This window comes from Aspergillus lentulus (genome assembly GCF_001445615.1).
Source record: "Aspergillus lentulus DNA, contig: Alt09, strain: IFM 54703, whole genome shotgun sequence".
In the NCBI taxonomy this organism is placed as follows: Eukaryota; Fungi; Ascomycota; class Eurotiomycetes; order Eurotiales; family Aspergillaceae; genus Aspergillus; species Aspergillus lentulus.
Window position 1 is genome coordinate 1,790,596 of NW_028322117.1, and position 20,602 is coordinate 1,811,197.

Consider the following 20,602-nt stretch of genomic DNA (forward strand, 5'->3'; position numbering starts at 1 on the left):
GACTATCTATTCCCCGATGAGAATGGGCTTCCGCTTCTCGCTGAATGCCTCTAATGCTGCATTGCGATCCTTGGTCATGAGAACGGAGTCGTACGCCGCATTCTCAACCGCCTCACAGCTATACGTCAACGCGCTGATAGCCGCTCGCACCGCCAACGGCCCAGCATTGCATATATTCTCTGCCAATTGAAGTCCAGCCTCTAAGACGAGACCCTTCTGCGCCGCTTCATGACCGTCAATCCCCACGAGCCGATTACACAGTCCCATGGCAGCAGCCTCCTTCGCTGGCACCAACCTCCCCGTCAAGACCATGTCCAGCGCGTTGGAGACACCAACAATATTGGGCAACCGGTACGTTCCCCCGGCACCGGGGATAATTGCCAGCCTTGTCTCGGGCAACGCCACAACAGCATCAGCTGCAAAGACACGCAGGTGGCAGCACAGAGCCAGCTCAAGTCCCCCGCCCAGCGCCTTTCCCGAGACACACGCAATCGAGGGGATAGGCAGTGCTGCAAGCCGCGAGAACACGGCGCGCAGGCTAGTCAAGAAGGACTTGGTTTCAGATGGTGTCATTTGTTTCCTCTCTTTGAGGTCAGCTCCGGCACAGAAGACACCGTCGACCGTGCTGGAGATGATCAGGGCGCGCGTCTTGTTTGGGTGAGATTCGTGGTGAATCTCTTCGATTTCGCTGCTAAGCTCGCGGAGCATTTGCCAGGAGATGGCGTTTTTGGCGTCCGGACGATGCAGCTGGATGATTTTGATGGTACCGGCATGTGGTGCGAGGACGCGGGTTACCATTATCGTAGAGAGGCTTTTTGCGTTGGAGAGGACGAGGCTGAGGTCGGTGAGCCCCTTCCTTTCCGCCACGTCGAGCGACGCCGGAGGGTGGAAACCATTGGCTCCGTCACTGGGTAGCTCAGTTGCAAGCGGGATATCTTTGTTTGAGAGGTCACTGGGAATCGGCGTGCTATCATGCTGACTGACAGGGCGCCGCTCATGCTCTACCGCTTCGACGTCCTCCGCTGGCTCTTTCTCCTGGACGTCAGCAACGGCAGGCTTATCTGCTGTGAACCATGCAAAGAACGGGTCATCCCGCAGACACTCGATCGTGCGCTCCTGCTCCGTCACCATGAACTCGCAGCTCCCATCCGGCACCCGGGGCAGCACGATGACAGCGCCTGCTTGAGTGCCCCTCGCCGGGAGGCGCAGCGCCTTGATATGGCCGTCGCCAAAGATCGGGCCAAAATCCATGGCGTGCAGGTCCATCTTGAACAGACTGGTCAGGATAATCCCCGATGTCGCCATGGATTCAAGAATGTTGAGCCGCGTGTGGGCTTCGAGCGCCGTCCGCTCCGCGTACCCGACCAGATCCCGGAACTTGTCGCCTGTCAGGGCCCTGAGCTCGGTGCGCAGAGCCCGAGCCGCTTCGCCAAGGCCGGTCTCTGGATCCGCGAGTGCAGACAGCGCAACTGATGACTTGGTCATGTAGATGACATTGCCGAAGTAGGTTTCGGTGATGTTGAGGTGCCGGCGGCAATCCACGGGCTGCGCGACGTAGGTGGTTGCGTCCGCATCGAGGATGCCCGCGCGATGCCGTGCGACCATGATGCTGCGCCAGATGAAGGCGGATATGGCGTCGTTGGTGGAAAACCAGTCTTCCGGGCCGTGGGAGGTGGCGGAGAGCGCGTTTTTGAGCTCGGAAAGGGCCGTGGCGCTGATGCGGAAGGTGTGGCAGGAATTATCCACATTGTGAATCTGTGCATGGGCGTTGGACGGCGACGATGTCCACGCGGCGTGGCCCTCGATGGCGCCGGGAATCCCCTGGCCCGACACGAAGGCTGTCCGGTCAGAGCGGTACACCTCGGCTCTCTGCTGAAGAGGATGACCGGTCTCGCCGGATTGAGCCTTACAGAGCTCGTCGGCGAAGATCTTGATGATCTCGCTCACCCCGCGGCCGTCAGCAGCATTGTGGATGATGGAAACGACGAGGAGCAGGCCTCCCCGGATGAAGTTGGCCTGGAAGCGGCAGACGTCGACCCGCTCAGCGTTAAAGTATCCGACCTCTGGGAGGGGACAGAGCTGCTCAGTGTTCAGGAGATGTTGAGAGAAGTTGGCCTCGGCCAGGTCTGCAAAGCTGAGCTCATCCGACAGGTCCTTGACGATGAGGCGGGCGGCGCCTTCGGGGACGATGTTGCGAAGCCAGGGCCGTCCTCCTTGGTCTGCCGAGAATGGAACAACCGAACCTGCCAGCACGGGGAAGCGCTGGACGGTGTGATGGAAGGCGATGTGGAGGTAATCGGTCAACTTCTCTCTGTCGGTGTGGACGGGGAGGGAAAAGCAGAGGATGCGCTTCGAGTGTGTCGGAGGCAGTATCCTGTCCCAGTGAGAGATCTTAACCTCAAAGGGCGGACACTCAACAGTAAAGGTTTGTTCCATTTCAACAACACTGAAGACTGGGCGAGATGTGAAAAGATATTACAGTTGGAGTCGCACACACTCAAGGCGTGTCGCTGCTGAGCTGAGGTGTCTGCTCATTTATTCCCTCTCATGTCCAGCATTCCGTTACTGAGAATATCTCCCGCTGTATCACCCTGCCAGTTCTTGACTCGCGCCTTCATGCACACGTCTCGAAGCTTGGTACCAAGGTCGATCCATCCACATGTAACATGTAGAGCAGGTATTGGACCATGAACTGCCGAAATCCATACGATGACGAGCTAGAACGGTCTCTGACCCTTGTCGGGCACTTCATCGGCACTTAATTTGCTGTCGGCTCCTTGTTATCTTCTCATACTCGTCTTCGTTCGCCGGATTCACTGGTTTGTCCAAGACACACTGCAGCCACTCGGGTAATATCGAATCGAATCCCTGCACCTCATGGAGGCACCGGATCCTATTGAGCAACAAAAACGTGAAGAATTCATCTGGCTGCCAAAACGCAAAGTATCCTTCTTGAAGTGTCAAACACAAGCTTGTAGTGAAATATTTACAAGAACGAGCCCGAACTTTGAGGCAGTCTGCCAACACAGGGCTACGTCCTAGTCTACCCAAAGTGGAACAATATCGATCTCTAACCCGACTAGACGAGGCCGGATTAAGCGAAGAAAAATACCCCACGTAACAGAGGAGATAAGCACTGGTCCGTACCAAAAAGCTTGACAGGTGGCACATTTGAGGGTTGGTTTATTGGCTGCGCCGCAGCATCAGAATACACCTCAGGCCGCATTTAGATACTACGGCCATACAACTGGCTTTATAACTAATTGTACGGTCATGATTGGTTGAGCAAGACGAGATTGCCCTGATAATCCGCGTAATACGACTAGTAAGCCACTAGAGACCTTTTGCACTGCCAAGCTTGCTTTGGGGGTTGGTTCTAGTCAGGAATAATAATAGATACGGAGTAGGTGCCGTCCTACCACTGATTTTCACGGCCTGCCCTCTAGTAAGATAATTGAAAAACAGATTCAGATGATCCCCCGAGTCTAAGCTTCTAGTACTTCCGTAGATCACCAGTGGCGTACCCCATGAATATATGTTTTGATTCAAAAGCCAGCTCTTGACTAGACTGCCAGCTAAATTACTCTGCACCTTACTCTCCAGGGGACCATACGGCGGAGTGCTTATATGAAGTATCTAAAAGCTAATTCTAAAGCCATAAAGGTGGTGAAATGAGGGGTTGCGGGCTAATCTTGATGCTTTGACAGCGTATACTACCATATCCAGAATCACTATATGAATGAAAGATGCTTGGAATAGCTTCACTACACACCACGCTAGACCAAATCCAGACACACTTGAGCTCTTTATCAAGTGCAAAAGTACGCTTCATTTGCGAATGCAGGATACAGGAAGTTTACCAGACCTGCACTCGGGGTACTGCACATTTTAGGTGCTAGCAGGAGGCCTGAGTTGAGCGGCTATCCCTGATATGGCGATTGCAAAGCAGACTTGGCGCTGCAAAAAGTCTCGACTAACTATCAATATCCAATACCGCTACTCTAAAAAGGTGCTGGACGATGTACTCTGTAGTCTACGGGTTACGTGTCCCTCTAATGGTGGTATAATATTTTCAACTAACCAACAGCGGCCTGCTGTGGCCGCACGGTGACTGTGTGGGCGGACGCAAGCAGGAGATCATCATTTGGTGGCATGCATGGCCTCATCCGCCATCACCAACGAGAGGAAAGTCCGAGGCTCTAGGTAAAGCGAGGAATGCGTCGTGCGAAGTACGATTGCGCCCTCCTTCCTCTCCAGTCCTCTGTCTCCGAGAAACTGCACGAGTTGTTGAAAAAGTACACGCAAGAGCATCCGAATAAATTCGTATATTTATCCGGAGACCGATGGATAATGCATTAGGGACGGCACAGCAAGCGCTTAGCGATTGCGAAGGTGATATAGAACACGAGATTTGAACAAGGGTTCAGATTAAATCCTCTCCCCACCTGCCACTAGCGTTGACTACGTGAAGAAGCGCCATGTGCAACACCATGTACGGCTCCATGTCCCTGGCTGTCCTCATGGCAAAGAAAAAGGAATCCTTGAACAGGGGGGGAAATCAATGGCTGTTATTGTAGCCTGCAGTTGCTTGCGCCAATGGTGATAAAAGATCGAAAAAGCCCCCTGCTTTTCCTAATCGTGCAAAAAGAGAGGCATTGCCATGAACTACGCCATGGAAAAAGCACAATGTTCATGCCTTAAGTATGCAACAAGGGCCTGGCAGCGCATCGACCACATGGTCGAAATCAACCTCGAGATCATCGTCATCGCTACCACGCAGACAATCGACTTCGCCCTGCAGTCGCAGAGATGTCCGTTACACAATCTCTCGCTCGTCTCCTCCGCGACGGAGATTCGGGACGTTCTCCTGCAGATCTACGAGAGGCTGGTCTCCTTCCTCCGCATCGCTGTGACAACGTATACATGTTCTGACACGACTCCCTTTGAACAAACCTCCTTTACTCCCGCCGGACAGCCGAAGCTGTGGTCTACGGATTGCCTTCAGTATGGATCGGCGCAATCGCTGCAGGATATACCGGTCTCTAACGGAGTGGTGTGCAGGCCCTCCAGGATGGCATTGGGAGAGCACGAGTTGAGCGATGAGGAAAGCAGATACTTGGCGCTGGATATGATCTGTCGCTCCCTATGGAACCTGACCAAGGCCTTGCGACAGATGGATAGGAGCGATAATGCCAATCTAAGAAAGGCTGATTCGAGGGTAGTTACACTTTTATTCCAAGTGACGCGGTTACTGGATAGTGTCACGGCCAATTTACATGTGTGGAAGGCTTCATGATGGGATAGACGATAGACGAGTAGAATGCGTTCAACGAAAACGAATTTCCTTTTTCATTTTCTGTTCTATATGCCTGCTGCCCCACTATCATCAATCCCAAACTTGCCGCTCCAGACTCGCGGTGAGAGTCATAAACCCAATGAAGCGCTCCACGCGACCCAACACATCCTGGAGTAGGTCTTCCGTCAGCTTGGAACTGGTATTGTTTCCGTCTGTTTGCCTGAGCAGTTGTTCCAGCTGCTTCACCACGCCTCGCTGCCGGTCCAGATACATCCGCACCAGATGTCGCGAGAAGGCCCGCTTAACAGATTCATTGAGTTGAACAGTCCCAAGTACTAACGGCCGCTTCGTGTGCGGGAGCGCGCTGCGCCAGTCACTGGCATCCGTCGACGACGAGCCCCGACTCATGGGCGACTCAGCACTCGGTATACAGCCTCTGTCGCCCTCACTCTGGCCGTCCTCCTGAGACCCGCCGCTGCTATTCTCGAACAGGCTGAGGACATTGGCCACCACGAGCGTCAGAAGTACCAGCGTCTGTCCGCATCCCGTGGCCGCGAGACAGGACTGGCAGCGGAGGATCTTGTCCCGAGCGCGGCTGACTTGGTTTTCAAGGTTGAGGAGGACGTCTAGGGCCACGCTGGTTCCGAGGGCCTGGAGGTCGGAGAGCTTGGTCAGCTGGCTGGTGAGAGCGCCGTAGCAATGGGATGTGCAGCGGGTACTGAGGAGGGACGGATTCGACTCGCCGATGAGGGAGGCGGAGGGACGCGAGGCCAAGGTCGGTCGACGGGGAGAATGTACGGTGGGATGCCCCGCAAATAGAGAATAGTTGCTGGTAAGTGGGGAGAAAAGAGGTTCCACCTGCGCGGTGGGACCAGGGTCGTCTAGGCATACAGGGGACAGCCCGCTTCCCCAGATACGGGGCTCTGTGGAACCGTAATACTGCCCTTGCGGCGCAAGGTCCAGCTCTTGGAACGCTGATCCCTCAATTATACCCTGTAGCGTAGCCCAGTCAACCTCCCCTATCCCGTACTCAAGGCTGCTGGCTAGACTCGCCCCAATTCCTGAGTCGGACATGTTCTGGTCGAGGGACAATGCAGAATCTCCGGCAGATGAAGCGGAATTGTTGCCTGCATGGAGTTCCTCCAAAATGGAGCTGGCCCCGCTCCCTGGTGCTGGAGTCCCAAAGTCATTCAATACATGGCTCGGGTTGACACTGCTCCCCAGCGGTTCACCCAAAACATTCGGGGGCAGAAGCGGTTCCGTGCCTCTTGGCGAGTGTTCAACAGGAAGCTGTGGACTGTGCTGCTGTTGAGTCTTCTTCGGTTTTCGGCCGGGCTTTGCAGCGCGTTCTTGCAGCTGGCCCCTGGGCTCGGTCAATGCGCCTAGAGCTTTCGCAGAGGGACGACCGATCTTGCGATATTGGCTGTACACACACTGGCGACCGTGTTGAGTGCACCTGGCACATGCTGGTCTCGTCTGGCTACACTTGACCTTGGTGCTAAGACACGAGTCGCATGAGGACCGAAACTTCACCTCGGACATGGCAGGAGGGTGATCAATTCTGACCATTTACAGCTATCTTGGATTATCAGTAGCGGTGCTTGCCTGGCATATTTATTATTGGTAGTATATTGCGGCATACAATGGCGACCAAGGCGTACTTCGTCATTGTGGCTCGGATGCAGGTTCGTATTCGCGTAGCTTTGCAGGCTTATCTTCTCTTTGCGATGATTGGAAGTGTAACAATTTGGGTGATGCGATATCGTATAACCCCTCTTCTCCGTTGGTTAGCCAGTTGTTCCAGAGTAGGGGGCGGACTGGGCTGGGCCTAACAAGGTTTCAGAGCCAACTATTATACCACAGAGCCCTTTGTGCTTAGCTGCACCGTCAACTTCCCCGAGACTCGTCTGTTTGTGGGAGCGAGTGTGTTATATTCGGGCATGTATACCAATTATTCTGGCAAAGGAGGGTGCGAGGAGACCATCTTTCAGTTTAAGAGGAGACCCAGCACATCCAGATAAACGTCGCCAGGCGATTTTCCTTTCAGTTAAACGGATAGTCACTATTCCTGGGTTACATCGTTTCTTCAAAATCACAAGGGGATAGATAGCTGCGGGGGGATCAGATCGCAGAGCCAAGAGACTCAAGACCAACTAAGAGTTCTTAGACTCGGGGCCAAGAAGCTGCCACAATACTATACCACTAGACTAAATGAGTGTCCACACGAGGTACACATTAGTCTAGTGGTATAATATCTGCACAGAGGCTCCAAGCGCCATAAGTTCTCGATATAGCAATGGAAGGAAGATCTGCAAGGCGAACTCAAGAAACAAATCGATCAACCTGGACGAACCCGTTCCATGTGTCTTTCTTGAACTCCCACGAATGGGAGCGCAAGAAAGGAGCCGAGCCCCTGCCGTTCGGCTCCTTTCTTCCCTCTGACCCCTGCCAGAATGTCGAATCATAACCTGCCAAGAGAGGCGTGGCTGCAGATGCAAACACTGGCTTTTGGAGACGAGGCCCAACCTGTCACACAGACTGATCGACCCTCCCGGACGCTGAACGAATCAAGTAAAAGTGGGTATTCCTCAACTGTTTGTTTTGCTGTGGATAAATTGCAACACGTCGCAAGAGGCAGGGGTCTTCTTCCCATCCCCTAGTCCCCGGGAGATTGCAAACATGCCCGAATAGGTAACTGGAGCAGCTTGTCATGATGAGAGGAAAGACTAGAAAGGGCAGCTCTTGGTCTCCACGCAGGCAGACGTGTAGATAGAGAAATCCTTTCCTCCGCCTGCAGTCAGGAATACGTATACAGTCAACTCAAAACCATATCGACTGTAGCAGACACGATCCAACCATGTCTGAAGTAAAGGATGCAGTCCCCGCAACTAATGCCTCTTGCAGTCAAGAAACTGGGGCTGCCGGTTCTCCGTCCGATGATGACACGATCGATGTGGCGGAAAAGAAAGAGCCAGAAGCAACACAAGCACCACCTGCTGGCCCTCCTGCGGTCAAGTACCCGGATCCTCTACTAGGGGCAGTGCTCACGGTTGCATTGCTCCTGGCTATGTTTCTTGTCGCCTTGGACATGGTAAGAGTTGCCTTGATGTTTGATGACTTTACGGTCACTAACCAACGTCCCCAAACTCCCAGAGCATTATAACCACTGCGATCCCTACAATCACCAAAAGGTTCCACAGTCTCGACCAAGAAGGTTGGTACGGCTCTGCGTTCTTCTTATGTCTGGCCACCTTCCAGGCCTTCTGGGGGAAAGCTTACAAGTTCTTCCCCCTCAAAACCGCCTTTCTCACGGCCGTCGGGGTCTTCGAGCTCGGGAGTCTGATTGCCGCCCTCGCGCCCAACAGCCCAGCCCTCATTGTGGGTCGAGCCATCCAGGGTGTGGGTGGTGCGGGCGTGACCGGCGGTGTTTATACCATCCTTGCCTTTATCACGAGGCCTAAATACCTACACGCCGTCTTTGGCGTCACCAGCGCGGTCTGGAGTGTGTCTTCCGTGCTCGGTCCGATCCTGAGTGGGGTCTTCACGCAGTATGTGACGTGGAGATGGTGTTTCTGGGTCAACCTGCCCATTGGCGGCGCCGCCTCGATTATTCTCCTGCTTCTGTTGAAGACCCCCCCTCACTCACGCGTGGCCCACACCACAATTGACAAGATCCCCACTCTGTTCGACTTTCCAGGAATGGTGGTCCTTGTGGGTGGAATGGTGTGTCTTCTTCTCGCCCTCGAGGACGGTGGTGTCAAACATCCCTGGCACAGCAGTATCCCGATCGGATTGCTCGTTGGGTTCGGACTCCTCATGATCGTGTTTGTCCTGGTGGAATGGAAGCAGGGCGAAGGAGCCATGGTCGTCCCCCGCATCATCAAACGCCGAAGCATTCTCGTCCTCGCTCTATTCAACCTGACCGCGCAGGGGTCCGGATTCGCGCGGGTCTACAATCTGCCCATCTTTTTCCAGGCCGGTCAAGGCCAGTCGCCGTCCGAGTCGGGTATTCGCACACTGCCCACCGTGCTAACCACTTGTAAGTGCCTGCCTTCCCTTGTTCCGTGCCGGCGTCGAACATACCCCTCACCCCCTCCAAACCAGCCATCTTTAGTTTCGTCGGATCCATCCTCCTTGGGAAGGTCGGCTTCTATCAGCCCTTCCTCATGCTAGGGGCCATGTTCGTCACGGTTGGGACCGGACTGATCTACACCATGGGCCCGGCTGCCACGGCAGGCCAATACATCGGCTACCAGGTGCTGGCCGCTATCGGCTCCGGACTCGTTATCCAGCTCAATGTCATCGTGGCCCAGGCAATCACTCCGCGCGTGGACATGTCCATCACGCTGGCGACTGTCCTTTGTGAGTCAACTCCCGCTCCCGCATTCCCCACTCTTGGGGTCGTACTCTAATAGTCACAGTCTTCCAATTCATCGGCGGCACGGTCGGAGTCTCGGCCGCTACTAACATCATGAACAACGTCCTCATCAACACGCTGACCAAGGAGAGCCCCAACATCTCTGTCGCGGACGTCCTGGCCGCTGGTTCCACGGGGTTATCGCGTGCGTTCCCTCGCAAGGAGGATCTCGATGTGGTGGTGCATGCGTACATGAACGGCATCAAGGCCGGATGGATCTGGTGTATTGCACTGGCGGGGTTGGCATTCTTGGTCTCCTTTGGCGCTGAGTGGAAGAGTGTGCGGCCGGAAGATGTGAAGAAGAGACGCGAGCAAAAAGCGGCGGCTGCGTCCGCGAGTCCTTGAATGCGCCTATAGTCATGTTGTGGATGAACTCAGAACCCTTGCAATAGTGCCTGTGAATATAGCCAAGCTGTCAGTTGCTAAGATAGAGCATTAACTATAAACTCCTAGCTTTATGTAGAATTTTGACTCGAATACTTGGATGAGGCAATCTCTCCAGACTCCAGTCAGCAAGAAAAGAATGAAGCACCGCGATGGGGAGGAGGGCCAGGACAATTAGTACAGTATGATAGGGCTCCAGGGAGGTAGTCTTGCATTATATGACTCTCTGTCGGCCTAACATCTCATACAAAGGTGATCTGTTGTTTTGTAGGAGCTTGGGGTAAGCCCTTAAAGAACTTTGGATTAGTATATGTCTCTCTTTGCCTTTCGTATGGAACAATAAGATTTTGCCTAGTACAGGTCAAAAGTCTGAGCCTGGACTCCTTCAAAATCCAAAGCCTCCCCGTGCATGATACCATGTATGTAAGCTTCCCCCACCAGCTGATAAATATTCTTTTGCTCGCTTCTCCTCAGACAAAATGGAACAACTCCACCGTACAGAAGGACAATAAAGTCGCCCTTCCTCGCCGTTCCCGGAACAAGTCCAAAATAACCTCGTTTCGTAAGACACACTACGGACGGCCGAAACCTTTCAGAAAAGTCAATGGCCGTGAAAAGAAACAACCATAATTCCTCATGCAGCTGGGAAAGCCTCTGCTTCATGATCTCCGCACGAGAATACCTCTCTGTGAACTGCTTTTGGGAGTCGTCCTTCCTCAATTCCATATACTCTGCTAACGCCTGGAATGATGCCCGGAAAGCCTGGCCTAGCCAATCTCCCCAGGGTGCTTTCTTTGCATTACCAATCGGTAGCTTCCACTTTAAGTCCTCGATTGACTCTCTCGTCAAATACGAGGATCCGTGCTTGTCGATGAACTCGAAAATGTCTGCGATGTAGTCCAGCGCGTCATCGACCTCGGACGTGCATTTCCCTAATTTCTCGATTTCATCGACGAGGCAGCCGTCAATCAGAAGAATCCTGTCATCTTTATCATCTTTTGGTGCTAACTGTGCATTTTCTTCCATCTTTCCCGCCGCACAGAATTCACGCTCTGGATGCCACGATGTGATCGTTTTCGGATACGGATCCGCTGTCCAGTCTGGAATCCACGATGGAAAACGTTCCGGCTGAGACGAAATTCGACCTCGATAAAGTAGAGTAGCCGTCTTCTTACGATGGACAAACTCTGAAGCGTACCGACAAACGATATCTTCCAATGAGGACTTGTAGTCGGGCTTGAGCTTTGGGCTGTCTGCGTCTGCCGCAACATTCAGCAACGTAAATAGCCTGTCGCGCTGGAAGGTCGCTTTTGCATGATGAAATAATTCAAAGAGATCGAGAAGATTGTATGTTTTCTCTAATTGTCGATATCCGTGTCGAGTTTCACCAAGGCTGAGTATCGTGCTCATATCGCGCATGGTGGGAATGTCTAGGGTCTTTATTGACTTTTCCGCGTGTGCCTGACAGCTCTTCACGGCTTCGTAGAGGTCCTCCCACCGGATGTGATCAGAACCACAGTGTACAATGAGATCTCTCGCTAGGATCACCTCCTGAATTATCCAGGATCGCATGAACCAGGGTCTTTGGAAAAGCTTGCTGATGGCCGTCCATTTTTCTTGGCCAAAGGCTGATAAGTTCTCTTTCTTCGGGTCATTCATGGTTCGCAGCGATTTAATTGCAAGCTCACTTTGATCGGCCCTTTCCCCTACCCATCCAAATACTTGCACCGCCTGCTGGAATATTACCGGGAGTAAGCTAATCTGTTGCACCTTCTCGAGTTTGTCCGTCTGGTGGATTGAAATGGCATCAGCCCATACGAGGACAGTCTCATCCAACCTTCGTACCCGTCTTAAGGCAGAGTACAAGGATGCGGGAATAGGTATGTCGCCTTCCTCAGTCCGTATACGATACGGTTTTAGTGCTGGCCCCCAGGTATATGAGACAGCTATGTATTCATCTCCAGCGTCCAGGAATGTGGGGAAAAGAATCCCTTCCAGTGGACTTTCCTTTTTGCCTGGGAACAGCTTCAACAAACGGATGCCTTTGCTAGGTTCCAAAGGTTGGTACTTATAGCCGTCTGTCCATTCGTAGTCCGTGATGTTAAAAGAGGAGGTGTCTGAGGAAGCGTCCATTAGTGCTGCAAGGTAATGATCTCCTTGTGCAGTAAGATCCAATTTCCCAGCGGCGTACAGATTCCATGGATTGACGTAAAAGGCCATATCCGGCTGATCATAGATATTGTATACTCGTATGAGCACGAAAACTTCGTTCTTCGTTGTTTTCATTGAGATTTTCCGAGCCTTCATCCAATTGTTAGCAACGTAAGAAATTCGTTGTGAGACATGGTAAGTTCAGCTGTTCAGCACTGGCGTTTTACTTACCATGTCAAAACGCTTTTGATGGAGCTGGAATGAAGCATGCAGATCTCCTGCAGTAGTGTGTACGTCTAAGTGGTATGTGACAGGTCTGTTATTCCAGTCTTTGGCTTGCTCGTACCCATATTGCACAAGGAACTCTGTAAACTTGGCCGCATCAGGCAGTGTGAATGTGGCTTTTGTGTCGTCTCTGTTGTAACCCACAAGCGATCTCGAGGGACTGGTCCAATGCACATCCGGTTTGTAATAATCAGGAAACTCTCTCGAGAGAAACTTTGCAACCTGCATTCAGGCAGGATTAGTATGATAGAACCATGTACATCTGACAAGAATAGGACTTACAAATATCTCGCCTGAGAATGCTTGCTCCGCTTGGAGAGGGTCTGGCAAAGTAACGAAGACAGTTGTAACTTTGGTGGTAGTATCAACATGTACACGGCCAGTATGTGTGATAATGTTCTTATCGAGACTGATTTCGTCAACAACCCCATCCAGGTAGACAACTTGGGCTAATTCCTTTCGAGTTGTGCGTTTGACAAGGTTCCTTGTGAAGTCGCGCAGAGAACGATCCGGAAGTCCAGGGTCCACTATGTAAGGTGCGGATTGAGAGGATCGAGATCGAGATCGAGATTGAGGAGATTTATAGTGCTGTTCCCGCTCAGGAACCCCAACGAGGATTGGTTCGTGGCTCTCCTTCTTGACGTCAACAACTTGACGATATAAAGAAAGAATGGTGCCCTCAGCGAGCCCGCCTTGATAAGTTGTCTTTTCCTTTGTGGAGCCCGACCGCACGAATCTCATGAGCCTTGACGGAAGGCTATTAGGAGGTGGGTCTGAAGGCTCGGATATAGGAGATTCAGCTCGTAGACCTGATTTCAGACTATGGGCGTTGGCGGACTCTGACTCGTCGGTTCCCTCCACTGTCCAAGACGAAGAACTGGCAGATCTTCTTCTTTCGGAAATCAGTGGCTCTCTCTGCACTGAACAGTTGCTACTGCTCCTCCTATCGTTCGGTGGCTGTGACGAATCTTTTTCTACGGTAGTATCGTTGATAGAAACTGTAGTCTCTGCTGGCTGTTCCCCGGTCGATTCCGGCTTTGTATTTTTCTCTTGTGCGGAAGAGACATGATGTTCCGTCTGCTCGCTATCTGAAGATGACGATGTGCTTTCCGCCTTTTGTCTGATCCCTTGTATACTTGCCTGGTTAGTATTTTGGTCAAAGACTTGATCGCCCTCCTGGCCTGATGTTGGACTTATCCGCTTCACGACCTTTGTTCCCCTTGAAGCAGGCATATATGGTTTACTATGCTGGGATTGCTCCGGTAGTGACCACTCCTTATCGTGAGGAAACTTGTGGAACGCAAGCGTCTCTTCAATGTATTGTAAATCCGCGTCATTCATTATGATCCACGCCAATTTCCTTTCCTGTGGACCTATAATACCACAAAACCTCGAGAGCTGTTCACTGAGATCAACTGGAAATCGCTTCTTAGCAATGGTATTGGTTGCCACATAAACATGGAGGCCATCGTCTTCCTCCTTCAGGAAAGATTGTATGGTCAGGGTGTTGCTGGTGATTATTCGCTGGCCCAGTGGACTTACTACTGTCCACTCCGATGTCAGCTTGTCTGCTTGAAATAACTTAATGTTCTTCAGGCAGTGCAAAATTATTCCCAACCTAGGGGTTCTGTCGGAGATCAGCCTAGTAGCATCTGCGGTTAACCATATTCGTGTCTCTCAGCGTTCAACTTAGCTGTTGCAGAAAGTTCACTTACCGACGGATAAATCTGATCCTATGGTGGAAATGTGCAGTCTCCAAACTCAACTGTTGCCGGCCTTCATGTTTAAGAGACTTTTTGGCCCAGGTGGACAACATCCGGCTTTGTAGTTCAAATGCGTCCATGATGGAAGGCATCCTCAGCAGATCCACGTAATCGAAAGCAAGCAACGGAACCTGGGTACCAGCGCTCTCTCGAAGCTCCCACTCATCTGCAATCCACCAAGGTGAGTGCCCGTACCAATCAGCTAGACGAAACGGGCCAGATCCACCCAGAAAGTTATAGACTGGGAATATCTCGGATCCTAGCCCAATGCCCTTGACTTTCTTTTCTCCGTTCTTCTTCAAAAGTCTGTCTGCGTCTTGGAAGAGCTCCAGTATATCCTGCAGGATAGTTGGCCGGCAAATCTCAATCTCCTTAAGTATGCGCCCTGGATCGGCATCCTGGACTCCCAAAACCTCATGAAAAAGATGTTTGCAATCTTTATACACCTTCTCGAGTCTTGGAGTCTGTAGGAGACTGTCGGGGCCCTCCCAGACACATTCGTCGGCACTGAGCCAAGCAGACTTGCGTTTAGACTCTCCAATTGGAACATAGACAAGCTTGGAAATTCGGAAGGTGTGTCTAGGGTTAACGTCGGCAATTAGCAACATACACAGGAGGAATATACGATCATACCGAACAACATCCTTTTGATTCTCGGAATATCTGTTCTGCAGTGCCCGATACATTGCATACATCTGATCTTCGGATGGAGTTATGTTCTCCGACTCCCTCAATCTTTGCAAGCATCGGATGTAAAATTGGACGTTTGTGTCCAACAGGACCTCTAAGTGACTTAGAAAGGACCATCCGTGCTCATGGTCATTTTCTACCTTCAAGCGTGGGATAGGAATTGAATTATCGATTAATAAGCTCTTCGGAACCAGGAACGTGTCTTTAAGCGCTGATTTCACCGGAGTGTCGTGGCATTCTACAAGCTTGGATTTTAGTTTTTCTCGCACTTTCGCTGTCTGCGAGAACCGCCCTTTGTCAAGCCATGTTTCATAGATATTCCTGTGGTCTTTCAACAGTTGCAGCCATCTGGGTGATGGTAATATTTCAGTGACACGTTCGAAATCTGGGGAAAGCTCCTGTGTGTACATGTTTATATTAGCGACCAACCTTGGAATCCGATATATTCCCAGGTTCCAAAAAAGGAAAAAGATCCAACTCTCTTTGTTTTCGGTGCTGATGGTCAGATAATCTCGATGCAAGAGAGGAACCGTCTGCCCCGCTTTGGCGAAAATTGCAGCAGCAGAATCCTCCAAGTTCGAGTCAATATAAACCGAGGATGCCAAGCAGTATTTGTTGTCCGTGGTAGCGACCCATATGTCAGTATTACCCTGATTAGACCACCCGGTTCGGTGGAGAAAGTCCAGCTGAGCGATCAAGTGCGACAGAGGACCAGACTCAGCCGACTTCTTGTTGACCTGATTGCTGACGATAGAGTCATGAATGTCGCTCACGGAGTAAGGTTTCGCTCCGGCACGTTGGAAGAGGGCTCGGCGGATTATGTTTTCTTTATTGCCTTGAATGTCCTGGTGGATCTCGAAAACTTTGATACCGGGTGGTAGGGCAGTTGATTCTTTCTCTGGAGGAAGCAGAATGAGCCCCTTGTCTGCTGATGTCCATCCTTCTCTTAGAGGAATGATCTGAAGAGTTTGCAAGAGCTTCATGTTTTTGTCCAAGTCTTTGTGACCGTTTAGGGCTTCAGCAAGTCCCAGATGCCACTCTAGAGATTTATTCTCGATACCTTTGTCGCATTCAATAAGAAGTTTCAGATCCTCCAGAAACTCTTCGAGAGATAATTGTCTAACACCAAGGTCCTTCAAGATGGACCAGTCGTTTTCCGAATACCGTCGTGAAAGATACCGCCCCTCGGTGTTCCTGCCAAGTGTGAATGGAATATCGTCTGAGTGCCTAAACTCATGAGGGATGTATCGAAGAGATGACGGCTTTGTGAGCTGATCGCTCTCAGAAGCTAGAAATGGTTTCTCGGCTATACTGGCCCAAATCCTCGGTCGTACGTGTTCGAAAAAGTCTTTCTGTGGCTGCAAATTAGGGAGAAACTTGATCCACGAATAGCGGAGTCGGCCTTGTATCAGATATTCAATTGCTGTCACAAATGCGTTGGGGATTTCCACTCGAATCTTGCCATTCCAGTCAGGTTTGCCAGACTTATCAGATTTGTCGCTGATTTCTTCTCGGCTTGTTGGTAATACGAAATTAGCTTGAAGAAGGAACTGCTGGATCGTCAGCCATAGTCTTATTTGCTGAGGATTAAGCTCACAAACCGTAAATCCATAGCTGCGTACTGGAAGAAATAAATAGACGTCTTGAGCTTGTAATATCGGCTGACCATCAGCGTCAATTGGAAATGCCAACTTTATCTCAGATTCAGTCTGGTTCGGCCGCTTCTTGTCGCTTGGCATTTGATCTATTTTATATTCGGTGACAATATACCGCCTCTCCCAATTGTCAGAATATGTAAGTGTGGTCATATAAACACCCCTTTTATCCAGATTCTCATCTTTCCTAGTGACGCTTGCACATGGGATTTCATCTTGGTCTTCGATATTCAGGTTGATACATCGCAACTGCTTCAGAAAGATCAGAGCTTTAGAAGTGTATGCACCTATACCGTGTAGCAAGGCGGGCACATCAACATCCGATGACAACTGGAACACCATTGACGTGTATCCTTGGCGAATTTCTTCTGGCGGTGGCAGCGATTCCCATATAGGGATCAGCATACCAAGTCTCTGGCCTCTGTCGAATTTGAAGGTATATGCGTTCGACGCAATCCAGACTATGTCCGCTACCAGGAAGACTGATTTGAAGCCGACTCCCTTTTCGCCAGTTGATCTGGACTCGTACTTCTTTGTACTCAATCCTGCGTTGCAGATAGCGTCGACATTTTTCTTGCTGAAACCGAGCTCGTTGCAATCCGTGCGCAGACGTCCATTTCTGTACGCCACTGCCAAAGTTGGTATCACTTTCGGCTCTGAGGTTGATGGCGTAATCGACTCCGCTTGATAGACATTATCGTCTGCGTTTTGTATCAGTTCAAGAAAGAAATGAGCCGGTGATTGGTACACATCTTCAGAAAGTCTAAACACTTGTTAGCGTGACTGCTCAAAAACAGGAAGTATCTCTTAACACATCGGCTCACACGTTCAGGGCTCTTTCCAAACCGGAGGCCAGTTTATTGTGTTGCTCATCTACGCCAAGGTCTTGTCGGATTCTCTGGATATGTTCCCTCGCATTTTGTTCCTCAGTCTTAGTATTCTCTTTTTGCTTTTGTTCCTCAATCTTAGTATTCTCCTCTTGCTTTTGTTCCTTCCAGGTCTCTTCCTCTCCGTCATAATCCCGTCTCTCCCCTCGCCCTCTGTTGCCACGCCTTCTTCCCGTATGTTTATGTCTCTCTCGTGATTGCTCTCGCTCCTTTACTCTCTCTTTCTTACTCGTGCTCCCATACCTTGGACGACGAGATCTGCTGCGTTGTTTCTTTCTCGAGTTGCTTTGAAACAAGGAGAGAACAGTTCCCCAGAGTGAGCGTTGTGAACGCTTTAATGATGGCATGATTGTAAATATATTAAGTGGAAAGGTTGAGTAAACTTTATATAACGGCAAAGGATGGAGAGTCTAGGAGGTGCTTACTAGGTAAGGTAATATAGTAAGAAGGAAGTTAAGCCTCCTCTTGCAAGGCTGATGAATGCTTATGTGGGTGTACTAATTAAGGGGCTGGTTAGATTATATCTCGTGATTTCTTATGCAGCGTAATTTTTTAACTACTACTTATCTAATAATATTACCTGTTAGTATGTAGTAAATTTAACTGGATAATACTTAGAAGTCTTAAAGAAAAGAATAACCAGTAGCGCCAACCAGATCTTGATAGCCTATATATTATCCAGTGTATACTAGGATCCTAGGACCTCATCACACCAATGACATTACTGTAGACCTATTTGGAGCTAATTTTATCCTCCTTACCATTGTCAGTGTTAACCAGACTTGATTCATTATCATATATTGGTGCCTAGCCCATTCGTCAACCTGCTATGGTGGGGCCAGTCGTTCCCTTCTAGGTTTTATGGCTGCTGGCTGTTATGCTGGCTGCTATCTTGGTAATGGCAGTAGCAATGGCAGTATTGAAATAGATAAGGCAATATGAAGGTATCATCACAGCCAAGCACCTCCAGGGAAGGTTGTGCTGCATTTTCATTGCCTTCCCCAGGGTCACTAGCCATAGACAATCCATTGCGTGATTCAGGCAATGGAATCCTCTACAGGATACTGTCAGATACTGTCCGATACAGCTGGATCACTTCACAGAAGCTCATCCAGTGAGTATCGTAGTTGTTTTGGCCGAGGCAGAAGGTCGTCCAGCCAGTGTGATAGTGGTTTGGGCTGTGGTTTATGTGCTTTTCGGGCGGCTTCCCAACCTTCCCCTGCTTCAACGGCTTGCGTCTTGATCCATTACACGGTGTGATGGGATGGTTGCTGAGCCATTACATTGGATTAAAACTGGATTATGGCTTGCAGTAATATTGTCTTCACTCAGAAGGAAGCTCCAGTGTGCACATTATGTGCTGTTGTTCACGGTGTTCAATTGGATGACTTGGGTAAAGCTGACAACTCGACCAAGAAGTGGAGTGCATGTCCAGTGTGATTGTGATATTGGTGAGGCTACCTGTTGGAGGGGTAATTCACAAGCATCCAGAGAAAGTAGGCGAAGATAAATATATCCCAATAGCTGCCTCTTACCCCCTTTGACAATCTGGCATTATTAATACCAGTAGGTAACAGTCGAAAAAGTGATTTATTCACAAACAGTCTGCTGTACAGTGGCTCTTCCCTCTAGTTACCAACATCGCACTCCTCTAGTATGGGCGAGTGCATTCACATCTGAGCCCTGGGATCTAATGCTGAGGTTCTCTCTGTCACTGCATTTCAAGGTTCTGAATCTGTGATGAAAGTAGCAGCACTGAAGCCACAATTTTGTCTTAATCTCTCTACTATTGAGGAGCTGCAAAACATCAATGTCAACGCACGGTGTGGCAGGGTAGGCTGCATTGCATACTTACACCATTTCGCAGAGTATCAATCTGGGAGCGCATATTTTCGAGACGGGATTTTAACGCCTCCAAGCGGGCGATTTGGTCCTCCACCTGTGGTACCAGATTTGCCAAATAGCCTAAAGGGGCACACCAGGGGATCGCTGCATCTCCTGTTTCTCGGCGAACCTCCCTGGTGAAGTTCTCACCGGCGTTGAAAATGTGTTTGCGAGCTTCCCAGAAATTCTGCCACTCTCGCATGGTTGCTGAAATGCTACGAATGAACATCCCCAGACAGTCGATGGCCCAGAAGTAAAGCCGCGAGCGTGAGAACGTATTGTCATCGAATAAAAGACGGTCGTGCTCGTCAGGATCGAAAATGGCACCCTGGTCGTCTACGAGGGAGCTGAGGTGATTGGCAACCTGCTCCCATGAGTCGGCGGCATCACGAAGAGCCTGTAGAATAAGTGCTACAGGTATCATATGGCCGTCGTAGCGGCCTTCCGGCCAGGAGGTCTCCTGGTGCAACGGGCAGAAATGAGCAGGGACCAAATGAAGGATGGACCAATACCAGAAACCTGGATCTGGCACATCATTCACAAAGCCTTTCACAGGCTCATCCATGTAGAACCCGCCTGCAGCTCCCAGCCTGGACTGAAAAATGCCGATGGTGAAGGCCATCTCTTGCAAGTAACTTGCAGGTCCGAATGCTTGGTAGTACCATATAGCGCGCCCAGACTTCCAATTGCCGTGCAAAGCCCGTTGCCCGTTTGGGCTGATTTTGAACCATGTTATATGAAACGGCGCCCATTTTGCTTCGAACGGGTTGGCGTCCTCGCTACGACCCTTGCAGCGCACATGGACGTCCAGAAGGTCCCTGAACCGTTGGAGGGGGGCCGTGCGAAACGGTGGTTCAAGCCAGGACTTGTGAACTTCCCGGAAGACAAGGTTACAGAATTGATCTATGGGTCCTTCAATATCCCAATGTACATATGTTACTATTCATGGTCCTTGTGGAAATAGTGGCTATAAGCGACACAAGCAGGTGATAGGTAAAAGTTTATTTTGGCTGGTTTGCAAGTAGTGCAGCTGTATAATGTTATAACATGCTATAACTAATGCTTATGCATCGATTACAGTGTCTGACTCAGCGTCATGTGACATACTGGGGTTAACCCCTACATTTGGAGATTCCAAGACATCATTCACATCAATATGGGTTAACATATTTATGCCTTTATATTTACTC

At 50.5% G+C, this 20,602-nt stretch overlaps 5 protein-coding genes across 5 annotated transcripts; 2 read left to right on the plus strand and 3 right to left on the minus strand.

The window, feature by feature from the left end:
- Positions 1–6: 6 nt before the first annotated feature.
- Positions 7–2,436, minus strand: ALT_5410 (methylglutaconyl-CoA hydratase, mitochondrial; the record flags this gene model as incomplete). Its single annotated transcript, XM_033554840.2, has 1 exon — positions 7–2,436. One exon carries the CDS (start codon positions 2,434–2,436, stop codon positions 7–9), a length of 2,430 nt encoding a protein of 809 aa, XP_033410731.2.
- Positions 2,437–4,660: 2,224 nt separating this feature from the next.
- Positions 4,661–5,296, plus strand: ALT_5411 (uncharacterized protein; the record flags this gene model as incomplete). Its single annotated transcript, XM_033554839.2, has 1 exon — positions 4,661–5,296. One exon carries the CDS (start codon positions 4,661–4,663, stop codon positions 5,294–5,296), a length of 636 nt encoding a protein of 211 aa, XP_033410730.2.
- Positions 5,297–5,386: 90 nt separating this feature from the next.
- ALT_5412 (Zn(II)2Cys6 transcription factor domain-containing protein) lies at positions 5,387–6,865 on the minus strand (the record flags this gene model as incomplete). The annotated part of the gene is made up of 1 exon (XM_033554838.2): positions 5,387–6,865. The coding sequence occupies one exon, from the start codon at positions 6,863–6,865 to the stop codon at positions 5,387–5,389; it is 1,479 nt and encodes a 492-aa protein (XP_033410729.2).
- A 1,288-nt stretch (positions 6,866–8,153) lies between these two features.
- ALT_5413 (MDR family MFS transporter) lies at positions 8,154–10,058 on the plus strand (the record flags this gene model as incomplete). The annotated part of the gene is made up of 4 exons (XM_033554837.2): positions 8,154–8,387; positions 8,450–9,335; positions 9,401–9,658; positions 9,718–10,058. The coding sequence occupies 4 exons, from the start codon at positions 8,154–8,156 to the stop codon at positions 10,056–10,058; spliced, it is 1,719 nt and encodes a 572-aa protein (XP_033410728.2).
- Positions 10,059–10,448: 390 nt separating this feature from the next.
- Positions 10,449–20,359, minus strand: ALT_5414 (HET domain-containing protein; the record flags this gene model as incomplete). The annotated part of the gene is made up of 13 exons (XM_089599906.1): positions 10,449–12,398; positions 12,480–12,755; positions 12,816–14,160; positions 14,249–14,875; positions 14,930–15,307; positions 15,416–16,105; positions 16,166–16,257; positions 16,321–16,536; positions 16,588–17,404; positions 17,466–17,693; positions 17,758–17,813; positions 19,384–20,285; positions 20,344–20,359. 13 exons carry the CDS (start codon positions 20,357–20,359, stop codon positions 10,449–10,451), a joined length of 7,593 nt encoding a protein of 2,530 aa, XP_089455783.1.
- Between the last annotated feature and the right edge of the window lie 243 nt (positions 20,360–20,602).